This window comes from Sus scrofa, chromosome 12, assembly GCF_000003025.6.
Source record: "Sus scrofa isolate TJ Tabasco breed Duroc chromosome 12, Sscrofa11.1, whole genome shotgun sequence".
Lineage (NCBI taxonomy): Eukaryota > Metazoa > Chordata > Mammalia > Artiodactyla > Suidae > Sus > Sus scrofa.
In genome coordinates this window covers 22,308,992-22,336,182 of record NC_010454.4, presented here as the reverse complement: position 1 = coordinate 22,336,182, position 27,191 = coordinate 22,308,992, and the positions used below count along the sequence as shown (strand labels likewise).

The 27,191-nt window shown below is 55.5% G+C and overlaps 2 protein-coding genes across 3 annotated transcripts; one reads left to right on the top strand and one right to left on the bottom strand.

Moving 5' to 3' along the window:
- CSF3 (colony stimulating factor 3 (granulocyte)) lies at positions 234-2,738 on the top strand. 2 transcript variants are annotated; one of them, NM_213842.1, is given in 5 exon segments: positions 234-385; positions 511-665; positions 1,046-1,153; positions 1,240-1,386; positions 1,737-2,254. In NM_213842.1, coding segments are annotated over 5 exon segments (588 nt in total). In that variant the 5' UTR covers positions 234-372; the 3' UTR covers positions 1,902-2,254.
- On the bottom strand, positions 3,980-27,179 carry MED24 (mediator complex subunit 24). Its single transcript, XM_021067025.1, is given in 28 exon segments — positions 3,980-4,517; positions 4,605-4,753; positions 4,990-5,070; positions 5,889-5,988; positions 6,310-6,400; positions 6,582-6,763; positions 7,036-7,166; positions 7,169-7,299; positions 9,724-9,899; positions 10,188-10,287; positions 10,403-10,581; positions 10,942-11,024; positions 11,463-11,500; positions 12,284-12,426; positions 12,886-12,997; positions 13,697-13,783; positions 14,073-14,155; positions 14,552-14,599; positions 14,909-15,022; positions 15,299-15,449; positions 15,578-15,689; positions 17,137-17,193; positions 17,337-17,569; positions 17,934-18,007; positions 18,346-18,384; positions 26,338-26,420; positions 26,513-26,723; positions 27,107-27,179. Coding segments are annotated over 27 exon segments (3,024 nt in total). The 5' UTR covers positions 26,643-26,723; positions 27,107-27,179; the 3' UTR covers positions 3,980-4,400.

Here is a 27,191-nt window from a genome sequence, read left to right as displayed (position 1 = left end):
CCTCTATCACTGGCTCAGCTTTTGTTTAGCGGTTCAAACACCCTGGGGCAATGCAGGCCTGGGTGGGGCTAGGGGAGGAAGGGAGTCCGAGGGGGACCAGACGTCAAAGAAGAATCAGAGATTCCACAATTTCACAAAACTTTCGCAAACAGTTTTTTTTTTTTGTTTTGCCCCAACCGCCCTGCATTGTCCTGGACAACAAATTTGCATAAGTCTTGGGAAGTTATTACTAAGCCTTAGTCGCGGCACCAGGTAATTTCCTCCCAGGCCTCCATGGGCTTATGTATAAAGGCCCCCAGATCTGGTCCCTGACAGAACCCAGAACCTACAGACCCACCCAGACCCTCGGCTGAGCCTGCTGCCCAGAGCCCCATGAAGCTGATGGGTGAGTGTCCGGGGCCCTGGACGTGGGGAGGGGCAGAGGGGCAGAGGACTGGGGGTCCCTAGGATCCTGGAAAGGGACTCAGGTGGAGTGGACGGCACGTTCCCTGAGCCCCTGTCTGCTCCCAGCCCTGCAGCTGCTGCTCTGGCACATTGCACTCTGGATGGTGCCCGAAGCCGCCCCTCTCAGCCCTGCCAGCTCCCTGCCCCAGAGCTTCCTGCTCAAGTGCTTAGAGCAAGTGAGGAAAATCCAGGCTGATGGCGCCGAGCTGCAGGAGAGGCTGGTGAGTGAGGGAGGCCGGCAGCGGAGGGTCAGGGAGGGGACAGAGGTGCTGCAGGAGGGGGCACAGAGGAGAGGTTGGGGGAGAAGGAGGCGAAGGGACCCTTGGGAAAGAATGCCTCCAGATTGGGAGAGGAGAGACTGGGGGTAATGGACTGGCAAGGAGAGGTGGAGCCCTGGGCACTGGCACAGAGCTGGGGGCGGGGGAGAACTTCTTGGGGACAGTGCTGGGAGGGGCTGGCTGCGGAGTGGACGGAGGAAGGGGAGCAAGAAGCCTGGTGGGAGGTGGAAGGAGGAAAAGACCTCAGAGAGATGGGGGCGCTCGGAAGGGAGGACAGCCCAGCCCTGTCAGCCCCCCTCACTCGGCATCCTTCCCGCCCCCAGTGTGCCACCCACAAGCTGTGCCACCCCCAGGAGCTGGTGCTGCTCGGGCACTCTCTGGGCCTCCCCCAGGCTTCCCTGAGCAGCTGCTCCAGCCAGGCCCTGCAGCTGGTGAGTTCCGGAGGGGAGAAGGGAGGTGAGGGGGTAGGAAAGGTGATCTGGAAGGAACACCCCCTGACTCCTCCCCATCCCCCCAGACTGGCTGCCTGAACCAACTGCATGGCGGCCTCGTCCTCTACCAGGGCCTCCTGCAGGCCCTGGCGGGCATCTCCCCAGAGCTGGCCCCCGCCCTGGACATACTGCAGCTGGATGTCACCGACTTAGCCACCAACATCTGGCTGCAGGTGAGTCTCTCTGGGAGCAGCAAGCATTGGGGGCCTGGACCCAGATGGTCTTCAAAGGCCGTGCTGCCAGCCCGGGGATCCCGGGGTTCTTTAGGGCTGGGGCAGGAGCCTTGCAGGGCTGGGAGGGGCAGGGGGCGTTGGAGGTATGGAGCTACCAGCCCATCCCAGGACCCTCCCCCATTTCCCCTAGTTGGGGGTGTGAATCAGTTCACAGGACCTTGAAACAGTCCTGGGTTCTGGTCCTGGCTTCACCACTAACCCTGACCTTCCACGGCCCACCAGCCCTTCCTTCTCGCAGTGGTAATGCCCACTCGGCAGGGTCTGACGGCTGCTCTCATCTTCCCCCACAGATGGAAGACCTGAGGATGGCCCCGGCCTCGCTTCCCACCCAGGGCACCGTGCCGACCTTCACCTCGGCCTTCCAGCGCCGGGCAGGAGGGGTCCTGGTTGTCTCCCAGCTGCAGAGCTTCCTGGAGCTGGCGTACCGTGTCCTGCGCTACCTCGCCGAGCCCTGAGCAGAGCCCTCCCCTTCCAGTGTATTTATCTCTATTTAATATTTATGCCTATTTAAACCTCATATTTAAAGCCCGGGGGGGGGGGGACAGAAAGGAGTCCCAGTCTCCTGGGTCCTTCCCTTCTCCTCCAAGTTTCATTCTCCCGCCTGTAGCAGGGAGAAAAATGCCCATCTTCCCGTCCCCTGGACTGGGAGGTAGTTGGTAAATACCAAGTATTACATCCGGTGACTGCTCCCTGCCTGGCTCCGCGGTGGGCACTGAGTGAACCCCTACCCTAAGGGTGCCCACCTGGGGCCTTGGAAGCATTGGGAAGTCTCCCACGTGGGAGACAAGACAGCCCTGTTTAATATTTAAACAGCAGTGTTCCCCGACTGGGTCCTAGTACCCCTTCCTCTTGGCCCCTGCTGCCTCCCCGCGCCCCCTTCGCCCCCTTCGCGATGGGCTTCCTGGCAGAGGCAGCTGGAGCTGGGACGGACTGGGACACTTGACCCTGGGGAATCTCATTCTCCTTCTTAAGATTTTTTCTTTCTGAACGTTTTGACCCCTCGTGTGGGGAGCCCAGGCATCAGCGCCGCCTCTTGTTTTTCTGGACGCGCTATAGACACCATCAGGCTCATAACACCGCCCCACCCTGCCGGGGTCGGGATCCGGACTCCCTTTAGGGCCGGGCAGACGGTCATGGGTCATGTCTCTGCCTTGCTGGACGGGACTGGGACGGTGGGAGGGAAGAGCCGCCGAGGGGTGTGAGAGGGACGCTCGGCTGTTCACCTTCCGCCTCTGCCCCCACTTTCTCGCTGGAGCCAAACTTCACGATAATAAAGTGTTTGTCTCAGTAAATGTCCTTCCTCCTTCTTGAGTCCAGCTGGGGCCTGGCCAGGGGGTGCGGGCAGGAGCTGGATGGCGGGCGAGGCCGGGGCGGGGTGGGGGAAGAGGGGGTGCGGGGAGGCCGCCTGGGCAGTCATTCCACGGGCAGGTCTTCATTGCGCACCTACTGGGTGCAGAGGGGGTGCAGACACTGGGTGCGTGGCAGGGAACAGGCAGGCGTGGTCCCTGCCCTCATGCAGCCACAGCCTAGTGGGGAGGACAGAAGGCAGACGGGTCACCGGTACCAGGAGAGGAGAGAGTGGGGGCGGGGGCCAGGAGGGCCCGAGTCCAGACACAGATGGACGCTGGCCCGAAGCGGGGGAGGATTTGCCGTCTGCACGGGGCTTTGTCAGGCGACCACCTCTCATAAACCACCTCCCATCCACGCTCCTGGCTGCCCACAAAGATAAACTTGCGAGGGGCCTTTTGCGGATTAGGAAGCTGAGGTCAAAGTGACAGCGTGGGTCAGACCCCAAGTTCTAGGCTCTGCATGTCCCTCCCTTCGTCCAGCTCTGCCTCCCATCTGGCAGGGAGCCTGCCACCTTCCTGCCCTTCTCGGGCCTCATGGGCTGAAGAGGCCTGAGCCCCCATCCAGGGAGACCGGAGTGGCCGCTGCACAGCACAGGGTCCAGGCAAGGCTTTCTGTGCCTTCAGTGGGAGACGCACGTGTGCTTCCTGGGTGCCCCCACCAGACCCAGGAGACATCCAGACAACCCATGTGTCCCCAGACCCCCTCCCAAGATCTCCCCCATCCTCCACTTCCCTTCCCCACCTGGCTCCGCCGAGGCAGGGTCTGCAGCAGCTCAGGGTCCCCCCGCCCTGTTGGGGACATGCAGAGCAGGCAAGGAAGGGTTAAATAGGATTGCTGCCCTTGAGCCCCCCCGGTCCCCTTCTGGAGAGGGCAGATCAAACTCTGGGCCAGCCAGGCTCTGGGTGGGGCTGGGCCGGCCTGGGGCACATGTGAACAGGATGGCCTACCCCAGGCCGACCCCGGCACCACCGGGCCTCGTGCCAAAACCTCTCCCTTTTCGGAGTAAGTCTGGTTGCGCGGGTGGGGGCCGCAGGGCAGGTATGAGGAAGGGAGGCCGCTCCGGTCACCTCGCCCCGCCCCGACTGAGTGGACAAGCGCGGGACCGAGCCGGGCCTCCTCCGCACACCTCTCCTCCCTCCGCGACACGGGCTCCCGCCCCGTCGGACACAGCCACGGAGAGTCAGAGGGACCGATGAGGATCTTTATTTACAAAGTGAGCTGAGGTGAACACTCCTCACGTAAAAAAAGAAAAAAACACATATATACACACACAGCCTGCAGCTATCAAACTCCCCAGAGGTAGCGAACCTACTCCTGCGTGGGAGGCTGCGGGGGGCAGTGGGCACAGCGAGGCTGCTCTGAGCTGAGGAACCAGCTGCTCACATGCTGCTCACAGTGGGGAGAGGAAATTATGAAAGAAACTGGGAGCTGTCTTAGAGGTCAGAAGTCAGGAGCAGGGGAAAGATCTGGAAACTGACTGCGGGCTATTACGTCATGTGGATATGAGCAATGATGGCTCATCTCTCCACACGTTTCCTTCTAAGGCGCCCGAGGGAAGGGGCTGGGACCCTCGCCACCAGCCCCCTGCGGCCACTCTAAGCCCCTCAGAGGGCGGCAATGGCTTTGGCAGCCACCTGGCGGCCCAGGGGCAGGCTGAGGTCCGTGATGGCCAGAACCACCCTGGGGCTGGACATGGCCGACACCTTCACCAGCTCCGACACCTGCCAGACAGACAGACAGACGGAGGTCGGCGGGCTGCCGCTGGGTGGGCACGACGTCGGGGAGCAGGGAGCCCCGAGGGCACTCACGGTGGTGAAGGGCATGAACTGCAGGATGCTGCCGCGGCTGCCCTGCTCCAGGCAGTCCACACACTCCTCCATGAACCACTGCACGAACTGCGTGTGGGGGCCGGCGGTCCGCGAGCCCAGGATGGAGGAGATGAGCAGGAACAGGTTGGCTGTGCCGCAGGCGGCGGGGGGAGAGGAATTCCGTGAGCAGGGCCTGGGAGGAGCTCAGCGCCAGGGAAGGAAGAGACCGACGTGCTCAGGGCGGCCCCCAAAAAGGGGCGTTGAAAAGAAGGAGGAAAGCTGGGGGCGAGCCAGAGGGCGGGTGGGAAGGAGCCTGGGGGAGACAGGGGAGCAGCCACCGGGGGAGCTGAGGAGGGAGCGGAGGGACGGGGGGCGGGGGACTCACCCAGGACTCGGTTCAGCGGGTCCCTCATGTTAACTGTGTGGAGCTGGGAGGCCGACAGGGAGCTGCTCATGGAGCGGTCGGCTGTGGGGCCAAGGGAGCAAGCACTGAGGGAACGGCCTCCTGGGTTCCAAGCCGCCGGCCCGGGGACGCTGCACCCCTGGGGTGGGGGGGACTCCCCCCAAGAAGGTTCTTGGGTGGGGTCATCAGGGCCCCGGATACAGACATCCCCACAAGCAGGTAAGACAGAAGAACCAACATCTGGTGGCCCCGCCAGGAGAAGGGGGCCCATCTGCGGACGGCACAACCGCTAAGCCTCACGACTCCATTTTACAGACAGAAAAGCTGAGACCAAGGTTTGCTGAGTAACTGGCTAAGGGTCACAGGATGCACAGGCGGCAGACCCAGCATCTTTCCTCTGCTCAAGTGCAGAGTCCCTAGGTGGCCTCAGACAAACTTCGGGGCTCGGGAGAAGTCTCTAGAAACTGGAAACATTAGATGAGGCAGCAGAGCTCCTGGCAGAGGGGGACAGTGACATTGAGGGCAGGGGGCGGGGGAGGGGTGCTGTCCCAGCAGGAAGGGTGGGGAGCAGCCCCGAGTTGCCGCCCGGGCTGCTCTAGGCCTCAGGCCTGCCTGAGGGGAAGGAGGGTTAGAGCCGGTGAGTCAATGGCACTGACTGTGCCCGAGGCAGCAGTGCCCTAAGTGACAGGAGAGGGAAGAGGAAGGGACCACAGAGGGCCACCAGCTGGGATGGACCCCGGCAGAAGAGCGTCGGCCGGGGCGGGGGGACAGAACGGCGCCGACTCCCACCCACCGTCTCTGACCCAGCGCAGGGCCGCCCTCAGGCAGGAGGGAGCTTCCGGACAGGACGCAGCCCGCCCAGCCCCGGTCCCCACACTCACTGGGACTCGAAAGGATGTTGGCATCATCCTCATTGGAGCTCAGCAGTCGCATCAGCTTCGAGGGCTGCATGTCGTCCAGGGGGAAGAGGCTGATGTAATCCTGGAGGGCAGGAGAGGCGCTGTGACCCACCCCTGGGTCCCCCAATCTCCCCTTATGGCCAAGAAAGCTGCGCTGAGGCCGGAGTCAAGTCCCCCCAGGCTGCAGGCTGCATCTCAGCGGGTTCCTTCCCTTTCCTCGGGCCTCTCACTGTCCTGGGGAGAGACCCACCCTCAAGTCACCCCTGACACAGCGGCCCAGGGGCAGGGACCGGGCCTGGCTGCCTGTGCCTGAAGGGGCCTCTCACCAGAAGAGGCTCATAGGGCTGCCAGTAAGACGGGGCTGACAGCACAGGGCAGGCGGACGCAGGAGAGGCCCCCCTACCTCGATGTCTTCCCGGTGCCTCTTCTTTTGGCGGGAGGACGCCTGCCCCTTGTGGGAGGAGTAGGAACTCAGGGCACACCAGACAGCCAGCCTGGCAAGGGGTCCAGGAAAGGGTGTGACATCAGCAGACTCCCACCCAAAGGGTTTCAGTGCCCAGGCTGATCAGACCCCACCCAACAGGGCATCCCCGGGCCCGGCTCCTAGGTGGCCCAGTGGGATGCCTGACTGCAGGCTGGGTCAGGGGTGGCTTGAGGGTCCACTCAGAATCCTACTTGGCGAGTGCGGTGCCAGGGGGGTCCATGAGGCTGTGCCACTTGGAGGAGTCGGTGAGCAGGCCAGGCAGGATGTGGCCCAGCAGGACCAGGGTCACCTGCTGCATGTCCAGACAGAAGATGGAGTAGAGCAGCTCCACCGCCCGCAGCGTGTGCTCCTTCCGCGTCTCCTTCAACAGCTCCTGGACGGGCGGCAGGCTGGGTGAGGAGCTGAGGGCAACCAGGCTCTGACGCCCTGCGGCTCTGCTCAGAGCCCAGGGGCTCCCCAGGCGAGAACCAGCCTCGGGGTTGCAAGGAATCTTCTCGGTGTTCACGGGGCCTCACGGAGAAGCCTGGCTGACCAGGCGGGGGCGTTGGGCAGCGAGAGGACCGGACGGAGCTTGGTCCTGTCAGGCGTTTTCTCAGCCGTCTGAGGATGCCTGTGCCCCCGCCCACCCCCACCCAGCCCCGGTACCTTAATCAGGTTGTTGCAGAACCAGTAGACGCCTCCCATGTGCAGCAGGGTGTCAAAGACGTGGATGGAGCGGCTGTCCACCCAGCCCCTCTCCAGCACCTTGGCAAACACGTCCGTCAGCACCTCCTTGATGGTCGCTTGGGGGGCAGCAGGTTCCAGTAGGGCATGCTGTCCATGCCCATGGCCGGGAACTTGATCTGCGTGGCGGTCTGCTGCAGCACGTCCGCACACATGTGCTCCAGGATGGAGCTCATGATCACCACCCTGGGGGAGGGGGCTTCAGGTCGGGCAGCGCCAGCTTCGACAGCCGGCCTGGGGAGGGAGGCCACATCCAGCCCCGGCTTTTCCCGGGACTTGGGTTCCGGAAACATTCCGGGGGAAATCAGCCCCGCTCCGCGCCGTGGGAGGAGACAAGGGGATGTTGAGAACCCCTGGGAGACCCGACCCCCCCCAGCGCTGCTCCCAGCACCAAGCCTATGGGGGCGCGGGGCTGGCCAGGTCTTTTCAGCCATGGATTCGCACTTCCTCTCACTCCCTCTCTCTGCAACTTCCCCCAGGCCCCGGCCCTGCCAATCTCCTGGCAGAAGATAAGTACAATCACTTCCCTCTCGGCCGAGTGCTGGGGGCGGGGGGGTGTTCCCCATCCAGCCTTGGCCTCCTCCCAAAGTAAACTCTTACTTCCAGGACAGGGGCCCGAGGGCTGCCCCACCAGGCTCTTCCCGGCCCTCGGGAGCGGGGCAAACCTAAGTGTGGATCCAGGAAAGTGCCTGTGAACCCGGGCCTGGGCCTGAGCACTCGCTGTTCGAGGAACACGCGGTGACTCTGGGAAAGTCACTATGACTTTCAAGGCCCTTTGCCCACCTGCTTGACGGAGCCACGGATTTCCCAGACAGGAGTCAGGGTGCTCAGTGTGGACCGTGTCAGGGGAAGCACGCCATTACTTGGGGGAGGATGATCGGGGGCGGGGGGGGGGGAATAAAGAAGGAGGCGAGGGAAGAGGAGGAGATGGGATTCTAAAGACCCTCCCGAGCTCATTTCGGCTCAGCGTTTCCACTTCTCCCTTATATGACATCCCAGCGGCCACCTTGTGGGTCATCACTCATCACTTATGGCAGCACTAGTCGCAACAGCCAAGAAGTCGAAGAAACCCATGGGTCCACCAACCGGAGAACAGATAAGCAAAATGCAGTACATACAGACAACGGAACATCATTCAGCCTTCAAAAGGAGGGACACTCTAACACATGCAGTGACATAGTTGAATCTCTGGGGTATTACGGAAGTAAAACACGCCAGTCACAAAAAGATAAACACTAAGAGTTCCTGCTGTGGCTCTGTGGGTTAAGAATCTAAGGGCAGGAGTTCCCGATGTGGTGCAGTGGGATTGGTGGCATCTTGGGGATTGGACATGGGTTCAATCCCCAGCCCAGCCCAGTGGGTTAAGGATCCGGTGCTGCTGCAGCTGCGGCTTAGGTCATCATGGCAGCTCAGATCTGGCCCCTGGCCCAGAAACTCCTCTGGGCGGCCAAAAAAGAAGAAGAAGAAAAAAAAAGAATCCAACCACAGAGGCTCAGGTTGCTACGGAGGCACGGGTTCAATCCCCAGCCTGGCCCAGTGGGTTAAAGGATCCACCAAAGCTGTAGCATAGGTCACAGCTACAGCTTGGATTCAGTCCCTGGCCTGGGGACTTCCATATGCCACAAGTGCAGCCATTAAATAAAAAAATGAAAAAAAAAAAAAAAAAAAAGACAAATCCTGTATGATTCCATTTACATGGGTACCTAGAGTAGTCAAATCCACATAAACAGAAAGTAGGGTGGTGGGTGCCTGGGGCAGCAGGGGGAGGACAGGAAGGAGAGTTGTTTAAAGGATCCACTTTCAGATTTACAAGATGAAAGAGGTCTGGAGAGCTGTTTCACAATGTGACTATAACTAACACACTACTGAAACTGAAACCGAACACTTGAAAATGGTTAACATAGTAAATTTTACGTACTTTTTAACCACAATTTTTTTTTTTTGGCTGCACCCGTAGCATGTGAAAATTCCCGGGCCAGGGATCAAATCCAAGCCACGGCTGTAACCAGAACCACAGCAGTGACAACACTGGATCCTTAACCTGCTGAGCCACCAAGGCACTCCTTACCACAGTTTTTTTTTGAAAAAGCTTATTAGATGGGTAAATGAACCAACATTACTGAACTCAACATAGCTGAAGTTGCTAGGGAGGTCCTCCAAGTCCCTAAAAAGCTAAGGCAGGAAAATGTCACAGAAAATAGCCGGGCCCGGGGTGGGAGTGGGTTCAGGACGGGGTAGAGGAGCCCATGAGGGTTTCTGGACAGTGATACGGCGACGATAATCACTTCCCTCCGCCAAGCTAGTTGCCCAGAACTTGAGCTCTTGGAGGGCAGTTATCATAGCTGCTCGGGGTCTGTGGTTCGGGCACAGACACGGCAGGTGCTGGATTAGAAACACTCCTGGCACAGCACAGAGACACACACTAAGTGCTGCCGAGTCGGCGAGTGAACGTGTGATTAAGAACACGAGCGAGGAAGGAAGAGGGTGAGCGGGCGGCAGCGTGTGTGGAAAAGGTAAGGGGAGAGGCAGAGAGGGCTTCCCTGGGGGGCTGGGGGCCGATTCTTAGGACAGACCCGCAGAGGCCCAGAAGGGAGTGGCTGGGTTACTGACCGCTCGTTGTAGAACTGCAGGGTGTTCTCGCTGTTCAGCGGCCCTGCCAGCTGGCGGATCATCTGCAGAGACTTCTCACGCTCGTCCAGGCCCAGCATCCGCACGTGGGCCACGAGCCAAGCCACAGCACACACGGCCAGACTGCACACTTTCCCCTTGATGTTATCTGTGATTTTCTGCAATAGGGGAAACGGGTGACTGGGGTCCCTGTCTCCCCTTCCCCGGCCCCCATGGGCAACGATGTGGGGCAGTGGGGTCCAGGGCCCCAGGCCACAGCTCTCTGCACCACAAGTGGGCTTTTCCCTAAGTGACCTGGGTGGGAGCGGGTAGCTAAGGCTATGACTACAGGGAACATCAAGGTTCACGCACGGGCTCCCGGATGCAGGGTCTTTTTTGTTCTGACCCAGTCCCAGACGGGCGCCGTGTCTCAGGGGAGCGTGCAGGCTGCGGGAGAGGGCGGCTACCTGGATGGACTCGAAGGCCAGGACCCCGTTCTCCCAGGCGTTGAGGATTTCCAGGATGGCCGCCGAAATGCTGAGACAGGCTTCGTTCCACTTCATCTGCCTACGAGGGGGCGGGGGTGAGGAAACATCACCACGGGGCACGTGGGATGGGGTGAGGGAGAGGGTCTGGGCCTGTCCCCACCGCCGCCCTGGGAGTGGGCGTCCAGGCCACTGACACCAGCTTCATCTCGGAGAAGTTGTTGAGCAGAGCCACCAGGGACTCCACTTTGGTGGAGTCGGGCCGGAAGCAGGGGTGGTCAGGGTTCAGGATTTTGCCTTCCTCAGGCATGCACGTCTGCATCCAGGTCTCAAAGAAGAACACCTCTGCTCCTGTGCTCGAGTCGGACAGGATCACCTGGGAAAGGAAGAGGGGGCACCGTGCCCTGCACCTCTTTTCCTGCCAGGCTGCCTCCCCCTTCCCACCCAGCCTGAACAACTGGGGACAGACCAAGTGGTCCAAGGGAGAAAGACAGGGGGCTGTGCTGCCACCTAGTGGTAGGTGTGAGTGTGGCACCGAAGGATTCAGGACGTGACAAGGGGGCAATCTACTGACTTGGAGGGAGTGGGCACCTGATTTCCGCAGCAGCCGGGAGAAGGGGCTTGGGAGACCGCCAGGGGCCAGGGTAGGGGTATGAGGTGGGGAGGGTCACTGGTCGTCGTCTTCCCCTCTGCCCCACAGTTGGCGCCCCAGTCCTGCCTGCTCCTCGTCCCTCACCTCCGAGCCATAGGTCTGGGCCACGTGGCACAGCATGAGGAAGGAGATGTCAAAGAGCAGGGCTCGAACCGAGGCCGCTTTGGCTGAGAAGGATGAGAAGGCTGACGCCGCAGCCCAGGGCAAGGGCCCAAAAGTCCTGCCTGGGTCGGGAGGGGATCAGGATCTGCCTCGAGGAAGGTCAGGGACCGAGTGGCTCCTTCAAAGCTCGGAGGCTCAGAATCCTTTTCTTGAGTCTCAATTAGAACATCATCCCTTCCCTGGAGTCAAAGACTCCCGATGCCCTCCGTCCCCAGCACCGGACCGAATCGCGACGGGGGAGCCAGAGAGACAAAGGGCAGTTTGGGAAGAATTCTTTTCCTGGCATGACCCCCCTTCAAGGCTCCCCCAAAGCCTTGGTCAGTCATCCCTAGGGGAGAAAACGGCCTCCGAGGATGAGCAAAGGCGGCCTCTTCCCTCTGCTATCCTTTCCCTCCACACCCCTCCTTCAGGGCCATGGGTCTGGGCACGTAGAGCTGACTTACTGCTTTCTTCGCTGCCGTGTGTCGTGAATTCATTCAAACTGCGGAAGCAACGCAGACAGGTCACAGGTCACATCAACCAGGGCAGGAGCTGCACAAGGGCTGGGGCCAGGGGCTCCACCCACTCAGAAAGGCGGCCACTAGAGTCTGAGTTACAGGTTCGACTTAAAAGGAACTCCACTGCTACTGAAATAAGAACTCTGTTTTGTTGTTTTTGTTTGTTTGTTTTGTCTTTTTAGGGCCACACTCGAGGCATATGGAGGTTCCCAGGCCTAGGGGCTGAATCTGAGCTGCAGCTGCCAGCCTACGCCACAGCCACAAAAGCAACGCAAGATCCGAGCCATATCTGTGACCTACACCACAGCTCACGGAAACACTGGATCCCTAACCCACTGAACCTACGTCCTCGTGGATACTCGTCAGGTTCGTCACCCCTGAGCCACGGCGGGAACTCCAGAACTCTATTTTTAGGATTTCCAAGGCCTAGAGAATGGCTTGCTGCGTGAAACATTCTATACATCAGATTCCAGGTCAGTCCAAAAAGTCAGCAGAATTTGACAGCCCCTTAGTAGCGACTGTGAACGCAATCCCTCCACGTCTCCTGTTCAACACGGCACCTCACCAAACACCTCCGCTTCCTCCTGAGCTGAGGAGAAAAGAGCACTTCCCGTCCGGAGAACCAGCCCTTCCCCCAGGTCTCCAGCTGGGCCGCTCTGCCTTGGCATCTCTGGGGAGACCCAGAGCCCAGTGCCGGGCCCTTAACCTGCTCCCTCCTCCTGCAGACATGCCTCCTAGGCCCCGGGCAGAGGCTCGGCCGTCCTTACTTGATGAATTTCCGGGCGAAGGACTTAAGCTTCCCAGTGGCGGCGGCAGCGGCCAGCAGCAAGTCGAGGCTCTTCCCGGACAGCATGTGGCCCAGGACCCCCAGCAGCCCCTCTGGGGACTTGGAGTGGTCTGCATCCATGGTCTGGGGACAAGACAGGAAATGAAGTCCTGACCGACACCGAAGACCCACCCAGACACAGCCTGGCTGCAGCATCTCTCTCTGCATGTCTCCATTAAATGGGATCCCACGACCTGCCATTTACTGGACTTCTTCCTGACTCCAATCTCCAATTTGTTCCTAAGGGTCCTCGCTCTCTGATCCGTCCCTGTCAACTAAACTGGGACGATGGGGGGGGGCTCTTTGCTGTGACATCGGCACTGTCTCCGCACGAGCAAGTGAAGCGCCTACCGCAGCACCTGGCTTACCAGCGATGCTCAACAAGTACCTGCATCCAGAGGCGCTGCCCTCACCTTCCCTTTCTCTACCTCCAAAGTAACGGGGAGAGAGAGAGGTCTGTGGCCTGTTTATTCATCTGGAAGTAGAGGGAAAACTGGAAAGAGGGAAGGGAAGTCCCGGGAGGCGCGGGAAGAACGCACTCACTTTAAGGATGTTGGTGACGGTGGGCTCCGCACGGAGGATGAGCCCGGGGTTGGGCTGGATGTTGGCGTTTTCATCGGATTTCAGCTGGGGTGCGTGCTCCCGGTCTGCTTTGCTGTGGCCATAGCCAGTCGGTCAAGAGAAGGTAAGAGGAACAGAGATCAAAATTTTTTTTTTTTTTCTTTTTAGGGCCACGCCCGCGGCACAGGGAGGTTCCCAAGCCAGGGGTCGAATCAGAAGTGCAGCTGCCGGCCACAGCCACAGCCACAGCAATGCAGGATCCGAGCCGTGTCTGCAACCCAGACCACAGCTCATGGCAACGCTGGATTCTTAACCCACTGACCGAGGCCAGGGATCGAACCTGCATCCTCATAGATACTAGTCAGGTTCGTTAACCACTGAGCCACAAGGGGAACTCCCCCTAGAGATCAATTCTTGACACGCTCCCTGCAGCAGAGGCACTGAGAAGGCGGAGACACACAGGAACCACTGGGGGAGGGTGATGCTTGTGAAAACATATCCAGTATCACAGTTGCTTCCGTTTGTCACTGGTCATTACATCTATTTTGAAAGTTCATTTGATACTAAAGGAGGTTTTAGGATTTCTCCTTGGATCACAAAGGAGGGCTGGAGTTAAACCCCGGTCTGCAGAAATCAGTGGCTCCCGTCCCTGGAGACCCTCGGCATGGTTCCTGTGCCCTGCAACCCAAACTCTACACAGGAGGGGAAAGGCACCCAGAGCCCAGTCTGGACACGGGCCAGCGGGGGCGGGCTGGTTAAGGGGCCCCGGGCCAGCCAAGGAGCTCACACTTACCGCTTGGCCATGAGGTTGTTCATGCTAGCTTCAGACAGAAGCCCCTGCTTGCTACATTCTTGGAGCAGGAAATTTGTACAGTCACAGCTGTGAGGGAGAAAGGTGACGTGGGGCCTGGGCATTCAGCAGGGATTACTGCGGGGGGGAAGCAATGGGGCCTCCCCGGCTGGCAACCTCCCTCCTCCAGGATGAAAAATGTGTTGAGTGCCCGAGGGAAGGCCAAGCTGAGAGCTGTCGGCAACCACGGGGCTGCTGCCTCCTGCCCCTACCGGGAGGAGCCAGCGAGGAGATGGTCCCCAGTGCTTAGCTGGCACGTGGAGCAGGGGAAGAGCCACAACTCCCTCCAGCAGAGCAAGGCTGAGCAGGGACCTCATACTTGCAGCGCTGGTCAGCTTTGTCCAGCAAGGGCGTGAGCTTCAGCAGGAACTCAAAAGCGGAATTGACGTCCTCGGTAAAGTCCTGCAAAGAGCCAGAAACTGCCGTCCAGCTTCCAGACCCCCAACGCCACCCACAGCCTGTGATGCAGGCTCTCGAGGGCATCCTGCTGGGTGCACCCTACGAGTTGGCCGTGCCCACCGCTGGGCTCCAGCGACTGCAGCGTGAGAGCGGGGGGCCTCGCTGCTCCCTGCCACCCTGGCCCTGGTCATCTCAGGCAACCTCGCCTCTGGGGGTGGCCTGGCCACCCTCTATCGGGAGACCAGGAGCACATGCATGGATGCACACAGATGCACAGGCTTCCCACGCTTCCAGCCCTCCTCCAGTGGCACCAAGAGCACCGCCCAGCAAGGGCCAAGCGACCCAAACAAGGACTCACCTGCTCCCACGCCCACCCTCCATCTCATTTGTTTAACTCACCTTGTCCCCATGGGAGTATTTCTTCAACTTCACCAAAACCTGTGGAATCTAGAAGGTGAGACAGGGGGAGAAACAGGAAGCATAGTTTCCTTTCTCTTTTGCCCAGGTCGTCCCTCCATCCCCCTGCTCTGGGCAGAGACCAGAACCCCCCTGGCCTGGAAGTGAAAGCGCTCCAAGAGCTGAATGAGCAAGCTGCCTGGCACCCTCAGCCTGCGGGGCAGGAACCCATCCCTTCCGTGACTAAGGAAACGCCGTAAGCGAAGGTGGGCTCCCACGGCCACCCTGAGCCACCCCTGGCGTCACCTCTCTGAGAACCCTCCCCAGCCTGGCTCTCTGGGGCCCCCACATCCCAGGTACCTTGAGGAAGGTGAAAGCTGTCCACTTGAGCTCCCCAGTGCCCTCAGGAGACTCGATGAGGCCCACGAAGCAAGCTTTCCAGATCTCCAGGACAAAAAGTGGGGTGGGGATATGCTGTGGGAAGACCCGAAGGCGAGGCATGAGGGCATCTGCCCCCTCCGTCTCCTGGCCCCTGGGGCTCAAGTGGGTCAGAGGCCACGCAGCACGGGCACCTCCCCCACTCGTGTGCGAGAGGCAGGGGTGGCAGGTGACACTGCAGAACCACTGCACCTGAGAGATCCGCGCAGGTCTGGGAGAAACCCCACTTCCCCCAAGAAAGACCAGAGGTCTCCCTGCTGCCTTGCCCGGGCGGCCCACCTTGGGGCCAGAGATGCCCCCGTGGCCTCCCACCTGCATGCGTTTCACCATCATCAGCTGTTCCACCAGCGGCTGGGTCTCGCCTGTCAGGTTCATGGTGCCCTCGAGTAAGACCAACGCGTGGACTGTGGGGAAGCCAGTCTTGTGCAGCTGCTCAGAGTGCACGGACAGCATGGTGGGGATGCTGAGGGGACAGACACACAGGGGACGGTGTGGGGAACACGAGGAAGAGTCGGAGAGGGGGTGAGAGCAGAGGGGCGGGGCCAGGGCCTTTCCCCTCTCCCTTCACCAGGGTCACCCAGGAGCGGGTACCTCCTGATGAGCGTGCCACACTGCTCGGCCTGGCTGCGGAGCTGAGGGTTGCTGAGGTTGGCCAGGATATCCCCAAGCTTCAGGAGGGAATGCTCGATGGCAGTCCAGGAGGCTGGCAGAGAGAAGGCAAGGCAGCGAGTGATGGGCGACAGAGGAGAGGGCGAGACTGGCCCCACACCCCCCAACTCTGGCAGACCCGGGGCCCACGAAACAAGAGACCCGAGGCTTCCCCTGAGGATGGCGTGGAGGCTGGGGGGCTGAGGGCAGCATGCACTGTTTCCAGAAGGGGGTGAGCACCCGTGACGCAGGCGCTAGGAGCTGTTCCCAGGGGTCACTCGCAGCTGACTTCAGAGACTAAGTACGGCACACACAGGCAGTGACAGAAAGAGATAGGGGTGGGGGCTGCAGGCCCGTGACCAGAACAGCAAGGGGCCGCAGGTCACTTCAGAAGGGGGCAGGCCTTGCAAGTGGCCACCGCTCTCCACCCGGGTCAAGCTAGATTCCAACACAGCCTTCTGCGTTGGGCCACTCCCCGTCGGGGCCTTTTCTCTCGCTGTTCCCCTCTTCCGAAATCCATCCCCTTCTCGGCTGCACCCTCACACTCTCCACTATCTTTCCCCTCTCTGTTCAAGCCCCAGCGTTTTTCACAACTTGCCCGACTGGCCCAACCCACTGATCTCTTACCCCTAAATAAATGCCTGAACTCATGGTCCACACCGCATAATTGGCCCTTAATTATAAGTCACTTATCCTAGTTACACTTCCAAAGGGTCAAATGATGAATAATGGCACCAACTAGCCCATTAACCTCCATGTAGCACAGGGAAAAAAACAAAAACAAGAAGACCTGAAGTCCGATCAAATTAAGTTAAATATTCATTCATTTTTCAGCCAATAAACACTGGTCAAGTGCTCGAGATAGATAAGAAACTGTCAACACAGCCCACTTTTACACAGCGATCATCTTCCTGGACTTCTCACAAGCAATAAGCCGTTAGTTTGAGAAGCAATAAAAATACTAATCCTGTGACAAGTTCTCCAGCCAGGTCCTAAAGGCCTGAGGGTAACCCGTTCCAGCATGCCAGTTACTGGAGAACAAGAGATCCCAGGTGGTCCCAAGCCTAGGCCTGAGCAGGACCGCGGCCCGCCCGAGGGGCACACGCCCAGGAGAACCACTCCTCCCTCCCAGGAGGTGATCTGTCTGATCCCAGCTCTGGAAGACTCCAACATGTAACCCCTGCACTTGAGTCAAGAGGCAGGTGGCTCAACAGGCCCCGCCGCAGACGGGGACCGCGTTTAAGGGGCTGTTCTAGGCAACATTCACACACAAGAGTCATCTGCTTTCAGATGATGAGCAACATGGAGACAAACACAAGGATGGATGGTGTGCTTGTCCTGTCCTCTCATTTCCTCCGTGTATTTGGTACTAGTCTTGCTCCCCACTAGCTCATGTGCTGGTTGAGGGCAGGGACCCTGCCCCATGCTGCTTCAGTAGCCCCCCACCCCCCGCCCCCAGCACCTGGCACAGTGCTGGGCATACAATAAGGCTCAGTAAATACCTGTTGGTTGATTGGCTCGGGTGCCACCCTGCCCAAGTCCCTGGGATGTATGCAATGCTTATGGGGAGAAAAAAAAGGAAGTGGGATGATTTCAGATCCTCCTGGAAAAAAGTGGGATGGCATCCTGCCTCTCCCCTCTCAATTACAGAACGGGCTATGGGAGCAGTGGCAGGTGGGGCTCGGGGAACCAGGGGACATACAGGCCTCCTCTAGTTTGGCGATGTGGAGCAGGGCCCGGTTCTTGGTGCTGCTGAGGGTCTTCTCCAGGCGCTGCAGGCACATGGCAAGCTGCTTCTCGCCAGCGGCTGGAGTGCCAGCCTCCAGCCCCTCCCGGAGCCGCTCTGCAGAGGCTGCGGTGCAGCGCAGCAGCCAGTGGAGGGCGCTGAGAAGGGCCCGGCACAGCCCGATGCACTCCTCCGCTTTGCCATGACAGCTATCGGGAGAGGATGCAAAGTCTGTCTCTGCTCCAAAGGCTGAAATCCGACCCACACCAATGTTCCCGAGTGCCTGGCACCCCCTTACTATGGAAGAGAGCTGGGAAGCCAGCCAAGGCCTGGGGAGGACTGCCCTGCAGGCTCCACTGATAGGATTTCAAATGAGCTACTCCAAATAAAGAGGCATTTTAGTCCCAAGGGAACAAGGAGAAAAAGAAGCGGATGGGTGGATGTGGGTGGGCAGGTGGGAAGAAGTGTGGGAACCCCCAGAGGTGGCCTGAGCCTTTGTGCCGACAGGTTCTCCTTCACACTAAGGAGAAGGACTTCACTGGAAGGTTAAGAGCCCCTCACCCCTGCCATTACCTCAGCCGGTCACAAAACATGTCCATGATGTCCAGCAAAGCCTGGACACACAGATCCCGGGAGAAGTCATCAAACTGCGGAAAGAACAGTGGAATGCCCCAGTCGCCGCCCAGGCTCACACGTGAGGCAGCTGGCGCTTCAAGACTCCTGCTCATCTTTCCTCCAACCTCAGGCTGCAGACCCTGCGTCCCTTCAGCCTTGGAAGTTGGCTCCTACCTGCCAGCCCCCACGGCCCAGGATCCCCCTCCCTCTAATGGAAGGCAGCCAGGCCAGCCAGAGGCAAGCTGTGCTGCCTGACCAGCCTCAGAGGTCACACGATCTCGGGGCGGTCAAGGGGGTGGGGCCCCATCTGTCACCACCCTGTCTCTGTCTCCCCGCCGCCCCCCTCGCTGGTGAGTGGCTGTGGTCATACCTTACTGATAGCTGTGAGGACGGAGGAGTAGGACACCATCTGGAGGGAGAGGAGAAAGATAAAGTTCAGGCAACCGGTGTCCCACAGTTGAGAGGAACAAACACGGACGCTCAGAGTTACTGCAGCTCTCCTAAGATCTCTACCCCTTCGAGAGGCCTTCCTCACGCCCCAAAGAGAGGCAGGAACACCAGGCAAGGTGCCCATTCCTGCGTCTACCAAACTCACAATGATGGACAGCACCGGCGTAAACCCACTGAGAAGGGGATGCGAGGTATTCAAGGGGCCACGTTTCGTGTCCACTTGCCACTCGCTGTCCACCATAGAGGACAAGGTCTGACAGCTGGTGGGCAGAACAACGGACAAGAGGGTGGGCACGTTACTCTACTCCCACACCTGCTATCAACGGTGAGTTTATTTGGGCAAGAACTGGAGCCATTACAACCTTTTTCTGCAATGAAGAGGGAGTACCGACACTTTGAAATAAGGAGTGAATCCCATTATACATAGTTCTCTAGGACTTCTCCAGGCCACCACCCAAAGCAGAAATCCTGCCCCCACCCCTCATAATACCCTTCGACTCATCGTTACACTGTGGGTACCTACTGCCACCTCCACACTAGAAGCTCCTTGAGGACAAGGCTGCTTCAACACAGCGACCTCCATTAATAAGGTCTGCAGAATGAAAAAGCAAGATACCCTTAGAGCAGTAGTTCCCAAAGTAGCTTCCAAAGCTGCACTGTCCAGCAGGGAAGCCACTCAGCTGCATGGGGCTAAGTTTAAATTATTGCTGAATAACTTTAAAAATTCAGTTCCTTTGTCATGTTAGTCATATTTCAGGTGCTCCACAGCTACATGGGGCTGGCGGCTACTGTAACGGACAGCACAGATACAGACTATTTCCATCACAGCGGAAAATTCTATCGGGCAATGGTGTTCCAGATGTTCCTCGAGATGTGAAGAAAAGAGGCAGACTATCACCTTGGGAATGGATAAGCAATAAGACCCTGCTGTGTAGCACTGGGAACTACGCCTAGCCACTTACGATGGAGCATGATAATGTGAGAAAAAAGAATCTAAACAGGAGTTCCCGTCATGGCGCAGGGGTTAACGAATCTGACTAGGAACCATGAGAGGCTGCAGGTTCGATCCCTGGCCTTGCTCAGTGGGTTAAGGATCCGGAGTTGCCGTGAGCTGTGGTGTAGGTTGCAGACACGACTCAGATCCTGCGTTGCTGTGGCTCTGGCGTAGGCCAGTGGCTACAGCTCTGATTAGACCTCTAGCCTGGGAACCTCCTTATGCCGTGGGAAGCAGCCCTAGAAAAGGCAAAAAAACAAAAAAAAAAAAACAAAAAAAGAATCTATACATGTATGTGTGACTGGGTCGCCATGCGGTACAGTAGAAAATTGACAGAATACTGTAAACCAGCTGTAATGGAAAAAATAAAAAGCATGATAAATGAAAAAAAAAAAAAAAGCCAGCATTTGATACCTGAGCTTGCCCCCCCGAAAAAAAAAGAGGTGAAGAAAAATTTTACACACGCACACACATCCACAGCTTCTGTGTGACACGACTCTGAGAAACCCTGAAACGACCATATACAAAGAACTTTCTCTGAAGTAAACGGTTCTTAAACAAAGAGCTTCATCACCACAGGACTCCTCTAAACCATAAAAATATTCTTGTACACAATGAGAATCTCTGAGGTGACTGGAGATGAATCAAGCAGTATTTTTTCAACCTATTTGACCAAGGAATCTCATTTAACTAGTATTTGCAAAACATATTTTGAGAAATGCTCTCTGAACAGGGAGCTCCCCGAAAACAGAAATGGTGTTAAGCATATGTTGCCCTAGAAACCCAGCCTGGGACCAATCGCATAGTCGGCCCTCAGTAAGTTCTTTTTTTTTTCTTTTCTTTTCTTTTCTGGCTGCACCACAGCATATGGAGTTCCCAGGCCAGGGATCAGATCTGAGCTGCAGCTGCAACCTACGCTGCAGCCGCAGCTGCAGCAGTGCCAGATCTTTAAACCCACTGTGCCGGGCCAGGGATCGAACCTGTGTTCTAGTGCCACAGAGATGCCACCAATCCCCTTGCACCATAGCAGGAATGCCCCTCAGTAAGTTTTTATTGCTTTGGATTGATGAATTCTCGTAACTAGCTCTCTGAAAAAAATTTTACCTTAAAACAAGTTTCAATGAGTAAAGCCTATTCATCACCATCATAAGATTGGCGGAAAGAAATCATCTGTCCTCAAGGAAATCAAACCCTACAGAGAGCTTTTAAGTTGTCATATTTAAAAAAAATAATGATAGCATGCTGCTCAAACATGAATAATACTACAGCAAATGGTCACAACTGTACATTCAAAACCACTGCCAAAATATACCAAGATCCAAAGCCGAACGCAATGACTGACAACATCAGGATAATCACCTGCCTCGTGGGTTGTCTTCACTAGAGGAAGAGAACTTTCCAAAGATTTAAGAAGAACGCTAAGTCACCCTCAATGACTCAGGATGGTGACGTTTACACGCATGGCGATGTCTTCCTTGTATGATTTCTCCGTCGTGTGAACAGACGGCCCTCCGTTCAGACATTGTTAACTAGCGTTCTTGGATAAAGAGAAGTGAAACACACAGAGGACTTAAATCCACAATGAGTGCTGAGTGCCACTCTCGGCGGGACATGCTGTGAAGCCGGAGCTGGTGTCTGACAGCGATCAGAAAGTTGGGCGCCTGCCTGGGCAGGATGACCGTAACGTTCCAGGCGACTGTTTGTTTATTTATAACTGAGGTCCCCATAGCAAGAGCTTGGCAGTGAACTGAACCTTGCTGGATACCAACCTGAAGGGGGAGCTGGATGTTCCCACTCGACCCTGACCCCAAACTGCTAGAGAAACCCCCAGATCTCTAGGTTCTAAGGGAGGCCCTTCGTTACTCAGAATTTACGGTCTCCAAATTCAGAATTCTGTTCGGCACGTTTCTGCTGACGGTATCAATAAAGCACTGCTACTCCAGAGACTTAAAAATGCTTTCCTCGGGGTGAACTGTTTTTCACAGTAAGGATTAAACCTATCTCAGTCCTAACGTACCTCTCCACGGAGAAGCTCTGGACTCCCGCCAGTCCCCCAGCCAGAGCCCGTCTACGCGGCCCAGGGCACACCTGGCCAGCCTAGAGTGACCCTGGAGCTGCTCCCTAATCCCCTCTACGCTTCTTCAGAGTCAACGCCCTTAGCAACTCCTGAGTGCCCTCTGCCCGCACAGCACTGGCCCAAAGAGCCTCTTGACGCTGAAGTAAGAAGCCGTTGCTAATTTTGCACCACACTTTCCAAGTCATGGAGGTCTGTCAGATACATGTTTACTTCTCGATCACTGGTAATTCAGCCTCCTCCTCCCCTCTCTTGCCTTTCCCATCAGTCTACACATCTCAAGATGCTTCTATTTTTAAAAGAACCTCCCACAGATCCTGTACTTCCAATTAACCACCACGCTCTTCACAGACGTACAAGTGCCCTGCACTCTATCTCCCCACGTTCCCTTCACACTGCGACCCACTCCAATCACCTCTGTCCTTACCACCGCGTGAACCTCTCATTAAGCTCATCAACAAACTTGTTGTTAAACCCCAGGGATGCGTCTCAGTTCTGGTCTCATGGACCTCTCAGCAGCATCTCACACCAGGCAACACCTCCTCATCCTTCAGTCCTCGCCTCCCTGGGTTTTCTTTTCTTTTCTTTTTTAAATTAAAGTACGGTTGATTTGCAGTGTTTGGATCAATTTCTGCTGTACCGCAGGAGTTCCCATCATGGCTCGGCAGAAAGGAATCTGACTAGCATCCATGAGGACGCGGGTTCAATCCTTGGCCCCACTCAGTCGGTTAAGGATCCGATGTTGCCGTGAGCTGTGGTGTAGGCTTGGATCTGGCATTGCTGTGGCTGTGGTGTAGGCCAGAGACGACAGCTCCGATTTGACCCCTAGCCTGGGAACCTCCCTATGCTGCAGGTATGGCCCTAAAAAGACAAAAAAATAAATAAATAAAATAATAATAAAATAAAATAAATTTCTGCTGTACAGCAAAGTGATCCAGTCATACCTATGCACACATTCTTTTTCCCATATTATCTTCCATCATATTCTATCACCAAAAAATTGGATATAGTTCCCTGTGCTGTACAGTAGGATCTCATTGCTTATCCGTTCTACATGAATAGTTTGCATCTACTAACCCCAAACTCCCAGTCTTTGTCTTTGTCTCCCGGTATTTGTCTTTCTCTTTCTGACTTACGTCACTTAGTATGAGACTCTCTAGTCGCATCCATGTTGCTGCAAATGGCACTTTTCATGCTTATGGCTGAGTAGTATTCCATTGTGTATACAACATCTTCTTAATCTACTCAGAGATATTTAGGTTGTTTCCATTTCTTGGCTATTATCTGGACTGTCCTAGATACCACACTTTCTTGTTCTCCTTCTCTCCACACGGGCCCCTTCTTTTCAGACTCTGATGAGGAATTCTTTTCCTATGTATGCTCCTTAAATGTGACTGGTGCCTCAGAAACATGGCCTGCGTCACTTCTTCGCTCCCTCTCCACTCTCTCTGGGTAATTGCATCCATGCCCATCGCTTCAATTACCACCTGCGGCTGACAAAGCCTGAACCGTAGCTCCAGTCTCTGCCTCTCCTTCTGAGTCCCACACACATATGTTCCACGGCCTACTGAGCACGTCTCTGACAGGGCACACAGGTGCCCTCAGTGAAACAAGCCCAGCATCAAGCGAGCCCTCTCCACCCTTATCTGCATCCCAACCCTAACACCAGTCCTGCTCCACTCCCCGTCTCCTTATGATCCCATTAACCACCACAGGCCAAACCAGAAACCCAGACACCAGCCTTGATTTCTTACTCTCCCTCACACCCTTCGTCCACTTAATCGCCAAAGCCTCTCAATGCCACTTCCTAAGTTCTTTTTGTTGTTGTTGTTTTTTGCCTTTTCTAGGGCTGTACCCACAGCCGATGGAGGTTCCCAGGCTAGGGGTCTCATCAGAGCTACAGCTGCCGGCCTACACCACAGCCCACAGCAACGCCAGATCCTTAACCCACTGAGCAAGGCCAGGGATGGAATCCGCAACTTCATGGTTCCTAGTCGGATTTGTGAACCACTGAGCCACGACAGGAACTCCCTAAGTTGTTCTTGAATTCATATTTTCTTCTTCCTGCAAATCGTTTCTCAAGTTTATGCTAATACCCTCTCTTACCTGAATCACTGCAACAACTGAAATCGGGGGGCTGGAAAACTACAGCTAGCAAGCTAAATCTGGCTCATCACCTTTTTTTGTAAATAAAGTTGTATCAGGACATAGCCATCCATGTCCATTTACTTACATACTGCCTATACGTGCTTTTGAGCAATAACGACAGGACAGTGAGAGTGGAGATATACAGCCTGCTAAGCTGAAAGTATTTGCTATCTGGTCCTTTACAGGAAAAAAATGCCAGTCTAACTATTTCCCTGCCTTCTGTCTTGTGCCCCTCCAACTCATTCTTCAAACTACAACCAGAGTGATCTTTCTAAAATGAATCCACAAATTCTCCAAATCCACAAAATCAAGGACACCGCATCAAAACGTAATGGGTTATTTAAAGGATCTTAAGTTTGTCAACAACTGTTAATATTTACATAACTTAGTAATGGATATCTTCCGAATGACCAATCATGGTATTATAAAACCATGCACCCGTTGTGGTGCAGTGGTTAACGAATCCGACTAGGAACCATGAGGTTGCAGGTTCAATCCCTGCCCTTGCTCAGTGGGTTAAAGGATCCGGCATTGCCATGAGCTATGGTGTAGGTCACAGACATGCCTCAGATCTCACGTTGCTGTGGCGGTGGCGTAGGCCGGTGGCTACAGCTCCGATTCAACCCCTAGCCTGGGAACCTCCATATGCCGCGGGAGCGGCCCAAGAAAAACACAAAAAGACAATAAAAAAGAAAAAAAAAAAGAAAGAAAGAAAAAAAAAACCATGCAAGGGTAAAAGTGTAAGAGAGAGGAGTTCTCGTTGCTGCTCAGCAGTTAGTGAATCTGACTGGCATCCAAGAGGACATAGGTTCAATTCCGGTCTTGCTCAGTGGGTTAAGGATCCAGCGTTGCTGTGAGCTATGGTGTAGGCCACAGACTTGGGCTCAGATCTGGCACTGGTGTAGCTGTGGCACAGACCTGCAGCTACAGCTCTGATTCAACCCCTAGCCTGAGAACTTCCATAACCCTAAAAAGCAAAAAAAAAAAAAAAAAAGTGCAAGAGAGACCAAAGGATTTTAAAAAGACTACAAGAAGTTCATTGAGGAGTTCCCGTCGTGGCACAGTGGTTAACGAATCTGACTAGGAACCATGAGGTTGCGGGTTCGGTCCCTGCCCTTGCTCAGTGGGTTAAGGATCTGGCGTTGCCGTGAGCTGTGGTGTAGGTTGCAGACGCGGCTCGGATCCCACGTTGCTGTGGCTCTGGCGTAGGCCGGTGGCTACAGCTCCAATTCAACCCCTAGCCTGGGAATCTCCATATGTTGTGGGTGCCGCCCTAAGAAGACAAAAGACCAAAAAAAAAGAAGCACAGATGAGAATTCAGCTGTATTCTTTTTTTTTTTTTAGGGCTGAACCCAAGGCACATGGAAGTTCCCATGCTTGGGATTGAATCAGAGCTGCAGCTGCTGGCCTATGCCACAGCCACAGACAGCAACGCCACTAGATCTGAGACACGTCTGTGATCTACACCACAGCTCACAGCAATGCCAGATCCTTAACCCACTGAGCGAGATGAGGGATCGAACCCCGAGTCGTCATGGATACAAGTCGGGTTGGTTACTGCTAAGTCGTGATGGGAACGCCTCAGCTGTATTCTATATATTAAGCCAGAATTAAAAGAGATTTGCAAAAAATGTAAAACAATGCCAACTTTCTCACTAATTTTTTTGGTTTTGGAAAATAGTTATTTTTCATTAAAATGTTATTTATATTAGTATATTATGGGTTTAATTTTTTGTTACTTTTAAATACATTAATAAGTTTAAAATTTTATCTTTCAATATCTAAAATGTAAATATGAATAACTATGATACATATAAACAAAAGCTGTATGGGAGTCTCAATTTTTTTTTTCTTTTTTTTTTTTTGGTCTCTTTAGGGCCGCACCCATGGCATATGGAAGTTCCCAGGCGAGGGGTCAAATCGGAGCTGTAGCCACTGGCATAGTATGCCACAGCCACAACAATATCAGACCCGAGCCGTGTCTGCAACCTACATGACAGCTCAAGGCAATCCTTAACTCACTGGGCAAAGCCAGGGATCGAACCCGCGACCTCAGGGATGCTAGTCAGGTTCATTAACCACTGAGCCAGTATGGGAATTCCAGGAGCCTTAATTTTTAAGAGAATTAAAACGTCCTGAGACCAAAACTGCTGCTCTATCATATCACATTATTTCCAGTTCCTAAATATCATGTGATGTTTGTCTCCCAGCCTTTGCATGTTTTTCTCTCTGCTGTGTACATGCTCATCAATCTGCCTGGTTAACTCCCACTCAACACTCATGATTTGGTTTAAACATCACTTCCTCCCTAATCACTCAGACTGGATTAAGCATCCCTCCCATGTACTCCACAATACTCTGCCCTAGCCTAATCATAATCCCATCCTGTGATTGGCTGCTTATTTACATGCTTGTACTACCTAATAAATTCATTGTGTGCTGGGATTAGCTCTGTTCACAGGTAAATCCCCAGTGCCTATAGCATTGCCTGGCACATACAAGCATTTGTGAATGTTTATTCAGAGGACAGTGAATGCAATATTCATCACAACAAGTGAAAGATGACATTTTCAAGAGAAAACTGAGGCTCAGACAAATGATGTGTTCAGGCACATTCACCCAGAAAGTGTGAGCTGACAGACTCCAAGTCTTTCACCTCCAAACCCTCACTTTTTGGAATAAGGGGAACAATTTACCTGGGAACTAATGGCATACTTCAGGTAGGACAGGATGAGAGGATTGGGGGACGGTCCAATCATGGCCTGCTCCAGTAGTGCTTCTGCAAGGGCAATAACAAAGGAAGACTGAGTGGTTACAACATTTCTGGGGTTAGCCCTCCCATCCATCCTTCCTTCCTACTTCACACGAGACCTGCTAGGTTGAGAATGTCCCAGGTGGCTCCTTTGGGAAAGAATTTCTTCATGTTGATTGACCACTGGTAGTCACTCCATCGCTCCTTCCAAGCTTGCAAAATGGCTTGCTTCAGGTTCACCACCTTCATGATTTCACTCTGAGGCGGCGGGGCCGGTGGAGGTCAGCTTTGAGGGGGGAGAAATCGAGCTAGAGGAGGGGAGAGGAGATTCTGAGGAAAAGAACGGGGGGGAGGGGCAGAGTTAAATGGAATGGAGAAGATACAGGAAGATTTAACGAAGGCAGAACTAGAAATGAGAAAAAGGGGAAAGGGGCAAAGTAAGGATCCTGTCAGATTCTTTCCTCCTGAACCGTCCTTCTTTAAACTGGAGCACTAACTAAAAAGAGGGTGTCAAAGGGGTTTAATACAAAGAACGGGCAGCAAGGGGTTAAGCCGGTTCCGGGTGCCTGACTACGCCCTTAGCTCTGGCTGCGTCCCTGAGCCGCTACCATCTCAAATCCAGATTTTCCCCCCATTTCCTCCACCCTCCCCAACCCTGAAACTTTAATTCCCTGTTCACTTTTCATCCATCACCTCCCCAAATTTAAGCCTACCGGACAACCTAGTTCTAGATCCTACGTAGCGCCATTTTGGCACTTATTAAAGAGCTAATTTTCTATTGGCTGAGAGTAACAACCA

Coding starts and splice junctions, on each gene's coding strand:
- CSF3 (XM_021066184.1), top strand. CDS start 812: ATGGACTGGCAAGGAGAGGTGGAGCCCTGGGCACTGGCACAGAGCTGG. Junction 1,154..1,239: donor CCAGCCAGGCCCTGCAGCTG/GTGAGTTCCGGA, acceptor CCATCCCCCCAG/ACTGGCTGCCTGAACCAACT. Junction 1,387..1,736: donor CCACCAACATCTGGCTGCAG/GTGAGTCTCTCT, acceptor CTTCCCCCACAG/ATGGAAGACCTGAGGATGGC.